Genomic DNA, 11,753 nt, shown 5'->3' on the forward strand with positions numbered 1-11,753 from the left:
CCCATTAGTCCAAACATAGCATTCTGTGGAATAAGAATTAAAATTAAAATAGCAACGTCCACCTGTTCAGTGGGCTGCCATTTTGTCATTTGCTGTCGAGTAAAAATGACACCACGGTGATGACCGTGACGATTCTCCTGTTGTCTGTCTTGGGTTTAAGATATTTTTTGTGGGTCCTTCTTTAGGGGAGGTTTGTTTTTGTGCGTCCTTACAGAGAAGGAATTTTATTTTTTTTAAGACGGAGGGTGTTTTTCAACTGTCAGCCTGTAGGCGGCGCTTGTGAGCTGCACACACTTAAGTGTAACAGGCAATGCGCGGTCACGAGCGGCTGCCAGCCACCTTCATGGGTAGCGCGACACACCGCGTCCGTCCATCCGGGCTCGGGGCCCGCTCCACATTTGGTTGCGGACCTCCCCGCGGTGCTCCATTCCGACGTCGTATTTGAAACCGCTCCAGTCATGGAGGACTAGTCCCATCCGGATCTACCGACACGGGAGAGACGCGTCGTCTCGACCTACACCGACGGACGGAACACACCCTTTGTTGGACTGGGTGTTCATGACACGGTCGGGGCTCGGGCTGCGGTGGCCCCCTCTGAAGTCATGAGTACGCCGCGGGGGTGGCGCGTCACCCCGTCGGATCTGATGATGGTGAGTCCTGTCCGTCGTCTTTCGCACCACCTGCTGTCAAACAACGGATGCTTTGAGGACATTGGTGCGAAACAATCGTTATGTTCGGGATTGAATTGAGGTCAGTCTAGGATGGAAGTCGATCCGGGTTTACCGGATGGCCGCATCGCGGTCGATGAGTTCGTCGTCGAGGGAAGGTGCGTGGCTCAACATGGATGGATGGATGGCAGTGCAACGTGAGGCACAAACACGGGGGTGCTGACGTCTCCCAGCGGTCCGTGAAAGCAGCACAAAGCATTTCACGCCTCTCCAGAAGGCGGTTTGACAGCATTAATCCATTTTAATCAGCTTCGTTACAGAATCAAGGCCGTACAGCGACACGCCAAAATATTCATGAGAAAATATCCATATTTTATAAAAAAGATCATACAAGCCTACGTGCAGCTGTGTCAATTTACTAGTATGCCCTTTGTCCTCCATTTAAAGAAATGTCCCCCCCACTCACAACTGTGTGATTTTTGTGCACAATTTCTGCCACTTTTGGCCCAAGTATCAGACATTTGGAAAGCTGCTTAGTTTAATATCATGTATCAGTTAAGAGGCAAGCAGCAGCAGCATTTGCTGGAGGACTGGCGGACTCCAAAGTATAACGCATTGCACTAATCCAGGAATAAATTGATAGAATAGAGTGCCCACAAATTTTCTTCACTGCTAGATAAGACCACAGCAATTCTAAATTGATTTGAAAAAAATATTTGAAAAATGGGCAAAATTGCATGAGTTATTAAATAGATGTATATTACAGTAAATAAGAAAATATTGCATGCTCAATGCACATATTAAAGATTCTGTCTACAACCACAAAGGATGTGAAGAATACAAAAAAAACATGCTGTGATTTTTTTGAAAATTCCTTCTGCATAAAAATAATGGCACAAAACTACTGAACAAGTAAAGACACCCCCGTCCAAAAAAAAAAATGAATTCACTTAAAGTTTTAATATAATTCAGGTAGACTATGGTTGTCACTTTTGGTCGGGTCATGCAACATCATCTCCCCCTTCCCAGCATGAGATCCTTGCAAGACTTCCATGCGGTTTTTGTTTGTTTCGTTCCCTTGAAAAACGGTAGCCGTTGTCCGTGGCAACAAGCATCATTGAGATTCCTCAGCTCACGCCGCACGGAGGCGTCTTTTCGTCAGGCTGAAAGGCAACTGGAAAAGAGGAGGCTTTGTCGGAGGAGGTTGGCGCTTACAGTGTGATGATCGGTGGTGGGTGGCCTGTGAACCACCTGCAGCTGTGCAAAATTCTAACGAAGGCAGAAATTGTGCGGTCAACGAAAAGCAGATAGTGAAAATCCTTTTCTACTCGTGCAGAAGGTTAAAAACGACATTTTCTGTTGATTTTTAGGAAGTTTGTGGTCAATTCAAACTAAAAGTACTTTTTGTTCTTATTTACACTATAAAATACTACTGTGCTGCCATCTAGTGGTCGACAGTGGAAATACCCCCAAAAATTCACTTTTGTAAATTCCATTCTCACGGAATCCCATGGAACGTAGTCCTCTGTGTCACGCTCAGGCCTGTCGTACACGTGACACTTTCCACCGAAGCCTCGTATTGATCCGCATCGGCCGGTCTGAATAAAACTGAACGGTGAGAATTCGTCCGAGCCGCTCGGCGTTTGTTCGCCCGTGACTTCAGATGGCGACTGAAGAGCACAAAGGGAGGTAGCTGCGTGCACGAGTCAGTTAAGGACAAGAGTTGTTTACTCCCAACTGCATTGTGTGTGTTTGCTGGAGTGGCAATCTTCCGTTTGCTTGATATTATGGTATGTACATATCTGTGTTTGCGACGGTTTGTTTTTGTCGAATAATAACCGTCACGCTGGCGCATCGACGGTATATCCGTGCACGGCTGCATGCCAAGCCTCTGATTGGCTCTGGTTCTGTTGCCATGGTAATCGCTCGTCTTTCATTTTGAGGAGACAGGTCACGGCTTGTCTGTCGGCGTTCCGCCGTTGTCATAGCAACAGACGGGGAGAGGCCAGAGGGGTCGAAATTCATCCGGGAGATTTTTTTTGATTTTGATGTAAGAGGATGATGGCATCTGCGCTACCAAATGGCTTAACGCCACCACACAAAAAAAGACAGACAGACAATCTGGTGCGGTGACTACACATTTTGTGTCGTCAGTGCAGTCACAGGCACGTGTTTCATCCACAGGTGAAGGCACGCAGCCGGCCGGCGCTCCATCGTCTCAACATCCCCCGGCCTCTCATCTAATCAGCCTGCCATCTTCCATTTCCTGGGCTCTTCATTCTTCTTTTTTTTGCTCATCATGACAACCACCCTGGAACCGCTGCAGGTTCTCCCCGAATTGGAGCTGAGCACCCGGCCGCTCAACGGGTGCGAAGACTCGGCCGGCCGCTACAAGGTGGTTCCTTCCGTAGTCTGCTCCATGTGCTGCCTCTTTGGGGTCATTTACTGCTTCTTTGGTGAGTTGAAGTTCTGGCTGTCCTCACACTCACCACACTTTGGCTGGACAGTTTTTTTTTTTAAGAAAAAAGAAAAATCATGGCTCTAGTTAAAGTTAAAATAAAGTCAAGCCATTTGTGGTGGCCCCTCCCTCCCTCCCGCAGGCTACCGCTGCTTCAAGGCGGTGATGTTCCTGACAGGCCTGATGTTCGGCTCCGTGGTCATCTTCATGCTCTGCTACAAGGAGCGCGTGCTGGACACCCAGCTGAGCGTGGAGGCCTCGGTGGGCATCGGCCTGGGCATCGGCACGTTGTGCGGCCTGGTCACCATGCTGGTTCGTAGCGTGGGCCTCTTCATGGTGGGTCTGCTGCTCGGCCTGCTGGTGGCCGTCGCCACCTTGGTGGGACTGGAGGAGCTTTCCCACAGCCCGCCACGCTCGGTCTGGGTGCCTCTAGGCGTGCTGCTTGGCTTGGGCATGCTCTTCGCCGTGCTCACCCTCCAGTGGCAGCGCATCTTCACCACGCTGTCCACCGCCGTTTTCGGCGCCGCCGTCATCACCGTCGCCCTGGACTACTTCGTGGAGCTCTTTGCGCTCGTTCTCTACATGTACGAGCGGATGAAAGCCGTTCCCGGGAAGCCCGTTTGCTGGCTTACCTGGGTGGTGCTGGGGGTGTGGCCTGCGCTCACCCTGTTGGGGGTGGTGGTCCAGTGGAAGGTGACCGCCGAGGGCTACTCGCATACTAAGGGTGAGGAGACGTGGTGTTCGCTTCGCCCTAATTCAGGGGTTGAGTCTTGAAAGGTCACCAAAAGGTCCAGCCCCTGTATTGGGTCACAAATAGTCTACCTTTAGCGCTTTCCGTGCTAGCAACTTCATTTTGCTAACTGAGCCCCGTTCCTCCTTTCCGCAGTCATCATCAGCCGTCAGCAGAGGAGGATGCAGGTGATGCGTATCCGCCAGCGGGACGACCGCTACCGCCACAAAAAGAAGAAGAAGAAGCATCTGGGCTCCTCCTCCAGCCAAAACCAAGCCAAGCAATTCCACCAGGACCCCGTCTATCGCCGCAAGCCCAATCCAATCCGTCGCTATGACACCGATGTTCTCTCACCTGTGAGTAGAAGCTATGGAAGATTCCAAACAGTCCTAGGCTTTTTCCAGAATGTTTGGGTGGGCAGGAACCCTGAGTTCCACTAGAATAGACCCCGCCCCCTGTACTCAGCAGATCGTGTGATTGGTGAAAAACAAGGAAGTGGGAGACACAAACCGTAAATCATCTCCTGACTTCCCATCCAATGTAGAAAATAGTTAAATGCAATTGATCCATTAATTTCAACACAAAATCTCCAAAGAGGATAAAGAATCTATGACTGTGAGAAGTGTTAAATTTTGATTACATTTGTAGTGTGGATACCCCTGAAAAAAAAAATACTGTATATAACTAAGCCTTGAGTTTTCTATCGTAACAGAGGTCTGATTCTTTTGCAATCTTTTTTTTTTTGACGCAGAGCTACATCCAGAATTTCCGTGACCGGCAGGTGCAGGCCCAGCCTTTCCCAGGACAGTTGTTTGGCGGGCCGCACACCGCAGTGGACCTGGGTTACGACCCCGGCTCGACAGCGCCCCTAGCCGGAGCTACCGGACCTCCGCTACGAGCCTAATCACCTTGACTCGGTCGAGACACACACTTGTGCACACCGGTGCGAGTTGCATCCACGCATCACTGCACGATTTCACACACACACACAAACACACACAGCAGCCACCGTGTGATGGGTCCACATCTGTTTCAGCGCCTCACTTCAGATCAGGGATCAAAACGCAGACCCACCTCAGGCACAAGCATCTTCACAAGATGATGATCCTCAGTCTGCAGCCCCCTTGTGCCATCTGGATTCCATCTGTCACCTTTCAAATTGGTGCTGGACCATTTTGTCTTCAAGTGGATTTTGCTGTAATGGGTGCCTTGCTCCTCTTGGGCTGTTTTGCCACTTTCGGGGTGCTCACACAGGGTCGCATTTGATTCAGGGCTCGGCTCGTCGTCCTCACCACGACCTGGACGGACCTGTGACGAGCGTGCACGTTTCTCGAAAGCCATACGGATGGCGGCGCCTCGCCGCGACTCTCCCAACACGTGCCGGAAGCGTCGGAAGTGTCGTTGCAGCTTGTATTTGTCACAAAGCCCCAAAGATCATTTCGAGATCAAGATCAGAGTTTGTCAACCGTTTATTTTCCATTTGAAAAATCTCACCAAACAGAAATGACACTAAAAATTCTGTACGGTATAGTAAGACGCCCTCCATCGCTGGTTCCGGGTTCGAGCTCAGCAAATTGATGTTTTTGTTTGAGTGGAAATTAACTTTTACAATTTTTTTTAATCAGAGATACAAGTAAAGATTTTAGATTTTTTTTTTTTTTGCGGTGATTCGGAATCAGCCCTTATTTTTTTCTGGCACATCAGGTTTCCATAATATTAATAATTTTATGTAATATAGTTAGTATATGATAATGTATAGTTAGTCGGTAAGCTTTATGAATTAAGATTTTTTTTTTTTTTCCTGAAACATCATTGCTATAAATACAATACATGGCAAAGTTTTTACGGGTCAAACTCGGACAAAAAGGGAAAATATCTCAAAAGCCTGATGTGGCAGGGAAAAAAAATTAAGACATTTTTGAAAACTACATTTAGGGACACATGAAGTCATCTGTGCTTCAATTTATTGTTGACCAGTGTCATTGAATGTCATCATCTGTAATTTTCCAAAGCCACGGCTGGAGGTTAAATTTTTTTAATATACTTCTTTAGGCATGATTATCAATCTGTATTTCAAGAATAAAAAAAAAAAAGTATTTGTTCACTATAAACACATCGAGGTTTCACTACACTGAATATTTTTGTGTTCTCAATTACTCTTGCTTTCTCTCTTACGTGTTTTAAATGCATTTATATTATTTGAAATATGTTTAAACTACTTTAAGTGCCATAAATGCTATAAAAGTATGTCTAGAGAGTATTTCAATAAGATTTTTCCAGAGTGCGGATTTCACTTCTTGTCCGGAACGTAACCCCGCGATGGAGTGGCGATTACTGTATATATATATTTTTTAAAATGCGGCCCTGATTTGTTCATTATTTTATTTTGTGAATAGCAGCAGGTTAAATTGGGAATTTAATTATTCTGCCTGTCACTATTTGTCACTGGCAGGAAGGATGAACAAATCTGAATTATTCACAAAAAAATGAATCATAATTTTTGGACCACTTTTGTGGAATTGGATCATTTCCAGCATACTGCAAACTTGATGATCTTTGACATGCACTTCGAGGCACGTTGTGTTTATTCCATTACATTCCACCGTCTGTTAGCTAGCAGCTTGCTAACAACAGTGACAGAGAGGCAGACAAGGCTGTGAACATCCCCTTAATGGCATCATTTCTGTAAAAAAAAAAAAAAAAAAAAAAAAATATATATATATATATACGAGGCTTTGTAAAAGCAAAGAGTGAATGTATGAGATGATTGCATGAGCACTTCCCTTTTTTGACACACACCCTTAATCGTGATTCCAAAACCCCTCAACGTCTTCTATATGCACCCACGTCCGATTTTTCCAATCTTTTTCCTCTGTTTTATTTAATTCCATCCTTTGGTTGGAATCTTATTGGGATGTAGTCACAGTCAATTCTAACATTAAAGCATGCCTTCCTGTGGGCCAATGTGTTGTCATGGTGACACATGATGTCATTCTTTTTTATTACATGTATCCACATTGCTACACACACGGACGTGTTGATCACACTGCCCTTCCCACACACAAAGCCATTTATCTCCTCCATCTGTCTCCTCTCGATAACATGTTCTCAAACGTGTCTGTATATGTAGAAATATGTAGATAAAATCATGCACAAACACATTGATAATAAATTCCGGTGATGTGGATCACATCTCCTGATTGACTGTTAAGTTGTGTTTCTTTTGTGAAACCGATTCGTTGAGCAGCCGCACAACTCAGAAACTACATCAGAAGACACTTAAGGGTTAAAAATGTAAGAATGTGATATTTTGGTAGGCTAGTAAAAATATCAAGATAAATTGTAACTTGTTTCAACACGACTCTTGTTGTTCATGCTTGGACTTGTCTCAGTTTGATGTTCTTAAATGTAAAGGCCTCAGACGTAGTTTTGCGTAAGGAACCCTCCCGAGCGCTAGGTGTCGCTGTAAGCAGGCTCCTCCTCTTTGATGCTACTTCCGCCGTAGCTTCCTGCATCAGTTATACTGGTCTCAAAGTTCAATGCAGGTAAGTTCCTTTAAAATAATTCGTTTTATTGCATTATGAGCTTTGTGCTTTGACAGAGCCCGCAACCTCGACTTTAAGTGACGTGCAGTTTTGCTAGCAAAGGTTAGCATGCAATGCTATTGGACCTAAGCTTGGACTATAAAAATGATCCTGCTTGTTTAACTGATTTTTTTTTTTTAATGTGCATTTTTTCTTTCACAGTCTGTAATAATGAAGAGCTCCAAGGAAGCCGTGCAGTCAGCAGCGAAAGAGTTTTTACAATTTGTTAACAGAGGCGTGTCTCCATATCACGGTAAATCTGATGAGCTGTCAGTCAATTGTTTTCACAATACTTCTCTTTTACTTCTCTTAATTTTTTTTATTACCAAACAAGAATGTTACTCAAATTTATTCACTGGTTAATTATAATCATACATTCGGCCGTGTACTAAAATTAAAATGAAACACGTCAGTGATCGAATAATTTTAATTTAATTTTAATTCGAATAATGACATACATTTTTTTATTACCAAACAAGAATGTTACTCAAATTTATTCACTGGTTAATTATAATCGCACATTCGGCCGTGTACTAAAATTAAAATGAAACACGTGGGTGATAGAATAGATCTTGTATATATTTTTATTTAATCTTTTTTTTTTTTTTCTAGGGAATTTTAGAGGCATTTGAAATGCTTATTTTTTTAGAAGTCGGCCACTTGGGTGGTAGAATAGGTCATGTATTTATTTTTATTTAATCGGTTTTTTAGAATAGGTCATGTATTTATTTTTATTTGATCGTTTTTTAGAATTTTGTAGAATAGGTCATGTATTTATTTTTATTTAATCGATTTTTTTTCTAGGGAACTTTAGAGGCATTTGAAATGCGTATTTTTTTAGATGTACGCCACGTGGGTGTTAGAATAGGTCATGTATTTATTTTTATTTAATCGTTATTTTAGAAAAGGTCATGTATTTATTTTTATTTAATCGTTTTTTAGAATTTTTTTAGAATAGGTCATGTATTTATTTTTATTTAATCTTTTTTTTTCTAGAAAATTTTAGATGCATTTGAAATGTTTTTTTTTTTTTTTTTAGATGTCGGCCACTTGTAACATTGCGATTAACACCACACAGGCAGGGAGTCAGTGCTCTTCAATAACTTGAATCTTTATCGATTGACTTATGAGCAGGTCAAACTACGTCTTTGAGATTGAGATAAGATTACAATGACCTTTCATTGTCTCTCACCATTGCACTTTGACTCCCGGCACTTTTCATACAGCGAAGTGATTATGAGAGTTGCGCAATCACCGTGCAATGTGTCTTCTTCAGTGGTGGAAGAATGCCGGAAGCGTCTGCTGGAGGCGGGATTTGTGGAACTGAAGGAGATGGATAAATGGGACATCCAGCCATCCAATAAAGTAAGTTGTACTTTGCATGTGCTGGTATGATCCCGATCTTCTCAAAAGTGGACTTTCTGTGTATTTTGCAGTACTTTGTGACCAGGAACTTCTCCAGTGTCATCGCTTTTGCTGTAGGGGGGCGTTACTCCCCCGGGAATGGCTTCTCCATGATTGGAGCCCACACAGACAGCCCCTGTCTTCGGGTGAGACGTCAACACACGTGAGATGTTTAAAGCCAACGCGGGTGACACGTTGGTTTTCAGGTGAAGCCGAGGTCAAAGAAGACAAAGCAAGGCTGCCTTCAAGTAGGCGTGGAATGCTACGGCGGTGGCATCTGGAACACCTGGTTTGACCGTGACCTGACCATCGCGGGCCGTGTCATGGTTAAGGTAATATTCAACATGGATGATAGATTTATAAAAAGTCAGAACCCTCCATGAATGGTCTGGCAGGGAGATGGTAGACTGCTCCACCGGCTGGTGCACGTGCCGCGACCTTTGCTCCGGATCCCTCACCTGGCCATCCACCTGCAGAGGGACATCAACGACTCCTTCGGCCCCAATAAGGAGAACCACCTGTCAGTATCTTGAAAGGATGATGAGAAAATGGTGGGATGCAATTTATCCTAAATGCTGTTTGTCACCTCAGCGTGCCCATTCTGGCCACCGCCGTCCAGGAAGAGCTGGAGACGGGCAGTGCATCATCTGGAGATGCCGTCAACGCCGCCAGCACGGTGAAAACGGCGACGACGCCACATATTTCTGACATCATCAGATTCTAATTAGAATGTCGGACTTGAATGTCTTCAGGCAGACAAGCATCACCCAGCACTGGTGAAGCTTTTGTGCTCCGAGCTCCAAGTGGAGCCCGAAGCCCTGATGGACTTTGAGCTCTGTCTGGCCGACACTCAACCCGGGGTGAGCCTGTCTTTCGTAGTAATTGCCTATAAACTTGTGAGTTGTTATGTAATGTTTGTTTATTTGTTGGCAGGCTTTGGGAGGTGTGTATGAAGAGTTTATTTACTCCCCTCGCCTGGACAACCTCCACAGCTGCTACTGCGCCCTGCAGGTCTGACTCGCTCACATCTAAGCACCTGCTGACTGGTGGGTCAGGACCCAAAAGTGGCTTGCAGACAGCTAGGAAAAAAAAAAATCAAAACTTAGTATATTGTATGCAGGATTTTGTTGACAAAAATTCAGTAGCTAATGTCTTTTATTCATGTTTTCTGCCATTAACATAATAATCACCAAGGGAATGTTTTTGTTGATTCATTAAATTAATAAATATTTAAAAACATGACATTTTAGTTTATTTATATTATCTGTAAAGGAGAAAAAAAATATGTGGAATTTATTATGGTTAATGTCAATTCAGCTCCAAAAAAGCCTGCATTTGTTTTTAGGATATATGAATTAAAAAAAAAATAATCGCCAAATTTAAAAACGTTGAATAATGTCAGCTGTCATTTTATCTTTTTTTTTTTTTTTTTTGAAAGGGAAATATTAGATTTTTATTTTAGAGCCATATTGCTCCGTTTGTGATGTGGTCCACTTTTGTTTCAGGGGCTGATTGAGTCCTGCTCGGGGGACTCGCTAAGCCAAGAGCCCAACATCCGCATGGTGACGTTCTTTGACAACGAAGAGGTTTGTGATGCTATGACTGATCTTCCTTCACTGTTGTCTTTATCTTCTATAAATGTTCCCAAATTGACTTAGTCATTTTATCCCCACCCTCCCCTAAAATTCGACTTGCCTGGAATTTGCGTGTGGGAATCCGGATTATGCTCAAATAATTTTTTTCCACTCTATTATGAGTCAACCTTCAATTAAAAATTGTTCCCTTATTCCGTGGTATAGGTGGGCTCGCAGAGCACTCAGGGGGCGGAGTCCAACCTAACGGAGCTCATCCTCACTCGCCTGGCCTCCTCCTCGTCCAATCCCACCGCCTTCCAGCAGGCGGCGCCACGCTCCTTCCTGATTAGCGCCGACATGGCTCATGCTGTGCACCCAAACTACCAGTCAGTTTTACCCGCCAACTAATAAACTGAATAAAATTTTTTTTTTTGATAAATCATATATTTTTTTTTTCAGCGAGAAGCATGAGGAGAACCATCGCCCGGCTTTTCACAAGGTACGGCAAAATTTTGTTCATTTTTTTTAAAATTTTGTTTGACTTTTATTTATGTTTTTCTTCTTTCAGGGTCCAGTGATCAAGTTCAACAGCAACCAACGCTACGCCACCACCGCCGTGACTGCCGCCGTTGTCCGGGAAGTCGCTAGCCGGGCCGGCGTTCCTCTTCAGGTACCGTTTCCGTCGCGGCGGCTAAATGTCACATGTGCTATCCCGTACCCTGCTCGCATTTCACTGCGCGAATTGCGGCTCGTGCAGGACGTGCTGGTCCGAAACGACAGCACGTGCGGAAGCACCATCGGCCCCATCCTGGCCGCTCGCCTCGGTGTGCCCGTAGTCGACATGGGCGCTCCCCAGCTGGCCATGCACTCCATCCGGGAGATGTGCTGCACCTCCAGCATATTGCAAAGCACCACCCTCTTTAAGGTAACTCCCATTTTTTGAAGCCACCAGCAAAAGGGACATTTTTATTGATTTGTCTGGATTTCCACTTTTTTTTTTTCTTCACCGCAACGAGTCCGTGACAATGCCCGCTGATGTGTTTTCGCAGGCTTTCTTTGAGTTGTTTCCCCGTGTGAGGAGCACAGTGATGGTCGATTAGAAGCAGGAGGATGGGAATAATCAACACGAGGTGGAATCAAATCAGAACGGACTTGTTTGATTAGAAACGGGTCCGTTCATGCTGCACACACCTGTAAATGGTACTTGCAATAAAGCGTATTGAAAAACTCAAGTGATTGATTTTTGATTAACACACAGCACTTCACGCCATTCCAATTCAGTGACATCATTTGGATCGATGCTTTTCTTTGAGGTGTTGACATTCACCAGGATAG

At 44.5% G+C, this 11,753-nt stretch overlaps 2 protein-coding genes across 4 annotated transcripts; both read left to right on the forward strand.

Moving 5' to 3' along the window:
* The first annotated feature begins 287 nt into the window (after window positions 1-287).
* On the forward strand, window positions 288-7,067 carry LOC125988458 (transmembrane protein 198-B). Of its 2 annotated transcripts, XM_049753707.2 has the most exons (6): window positions 288-650; window positions 2,853-3,124; window positions 3,269-3,850; window positions 4,013-4,212; window positions 4,608-4,799; window positions 4,893-7,067. In XM_049753707.2, the coding sequence occupies exons 2-5, from the start codon at window positions 2,968-2,970 to the stop codon at window positions 4,758-4,760; spliced, it is 1,092 nt and encodes a 363-aa protein (XP_049609664.1). In that variant the 5' UTR covers window positions 288-650; window positions 2,853-2,967; the 3' UTR covers window positions 4,761-4,799; window positions 4,893-7,067. The 2 variants fall into 2 exon arrangements, with proteins under 2 accessions (XP_049609664.1, XP_049609661.1); XM_049753704.2 differs by having other exon boundaries at window positions 4,608-7,067.
* A 202-nt stretch (window positions 7,068-7,269) lies between these two features.
* Window positions 7,270-11,650, forward strand: dnpep (aspartyl aminopeptidase). Of its 2 annotated transcripts, XM_049753695.2 has the most exons (16): window positions 7,349-7,401; window positions 7,458-7,503; window positions 7,603-7,693; window positions 8,717-8,805; window positions 8,877-8,990; window positions 9,051-9,176; window positions 9,240-9,364; window positions 9,436-9,520; window positions 9,597-9,704; window positions 9,778-9,855; window positions 10,350-10,430; window positions 10,644-10,804; window positions 10,878-10,917; window positions 10,987-11,088; window positions 11,176-11,343; window positions 11,468-11,650. In XM_049753695.2, exons 3-16 carry the CDS (start codon window positions 7,612-7,614, stop codon window positions 11,516-11,518), a joined length of 1,410 nt encoding a protein of 469 aa, XP_049609652.1. In that variant the 5' UTR covers window positions 7,349-7,401; window positions 7,458-7,503; window positions 7,603-7,611; the 3' UTR covers window positions 11,519-11,650. The 2 variants fall into 2 exon arrangements, with proteins under 2 accessions (XP_049609651.1, XP_049609652.1); XM_049753694.1 differs by lacking the exon at window positions 7,458-7,503 and having other exon boundaries at window positions 7,270-7,401.
* Window positions 11,651-11,753: the final 103 nt, after the last annotated feature.

The sequence above is a fragment of the Syngnathus scovelli genome, chromosome 2 (genome assembly GCF_024217435.2).
Source record: "Syngnathus scovelli strain Florida chromosome 2, RoL_Ssco_1.2, whole genome shotgun sequence".
NCBI lineage: Eukaryota > Metazoa > Chordata > Actinopteri > Syngnathiformes > Syngnathidae > Syngnathus > Syngnathus scovelli.

Excerpts from the sequence above, each read along its gene's own strand:
- LOC125988458 (XM_049753704.2), top strand. The coding sequence starts at position 2,968 with ATGACAACCACCCTGGAACCGCTGCAGGTTCTCCCCGAATTGGAGCTG. Across the intron at positions 3,851-4,012 it reads GGGCTACTCGCATACTAAGG|TCATCATCAGCCGTCAGCAG; the intron begins GTGAGGAGACGT and ends TCCTTTCCGCAG. Across the intron at positions 4,213-4,607 it reads ACACCGATGTTCTCTCACCT|AGCTACATCCAGAATTTCCG; the intron begins GTGAGTAGAAGC and ends TTTTTGACGCAG.
- dnpep (XM_049753694.1), top strand. Across the intron at positions 8,991-9,050 it reads CAGACAGCCCCTGTCTTCGG|GTGAAGCCGAGGTCAAAGAA; the intron begins GTGAGACGTCAA and ends GTTGGTTTTCAG. Across the intron at positions 11,089-11,175 it reads GGGCCGGCGTTCCTCTTCAG|GACGTGCTGGTCCGAAACGA; the intron begins GTACCGTTTCCG and ends CGGCTCGTGCAG.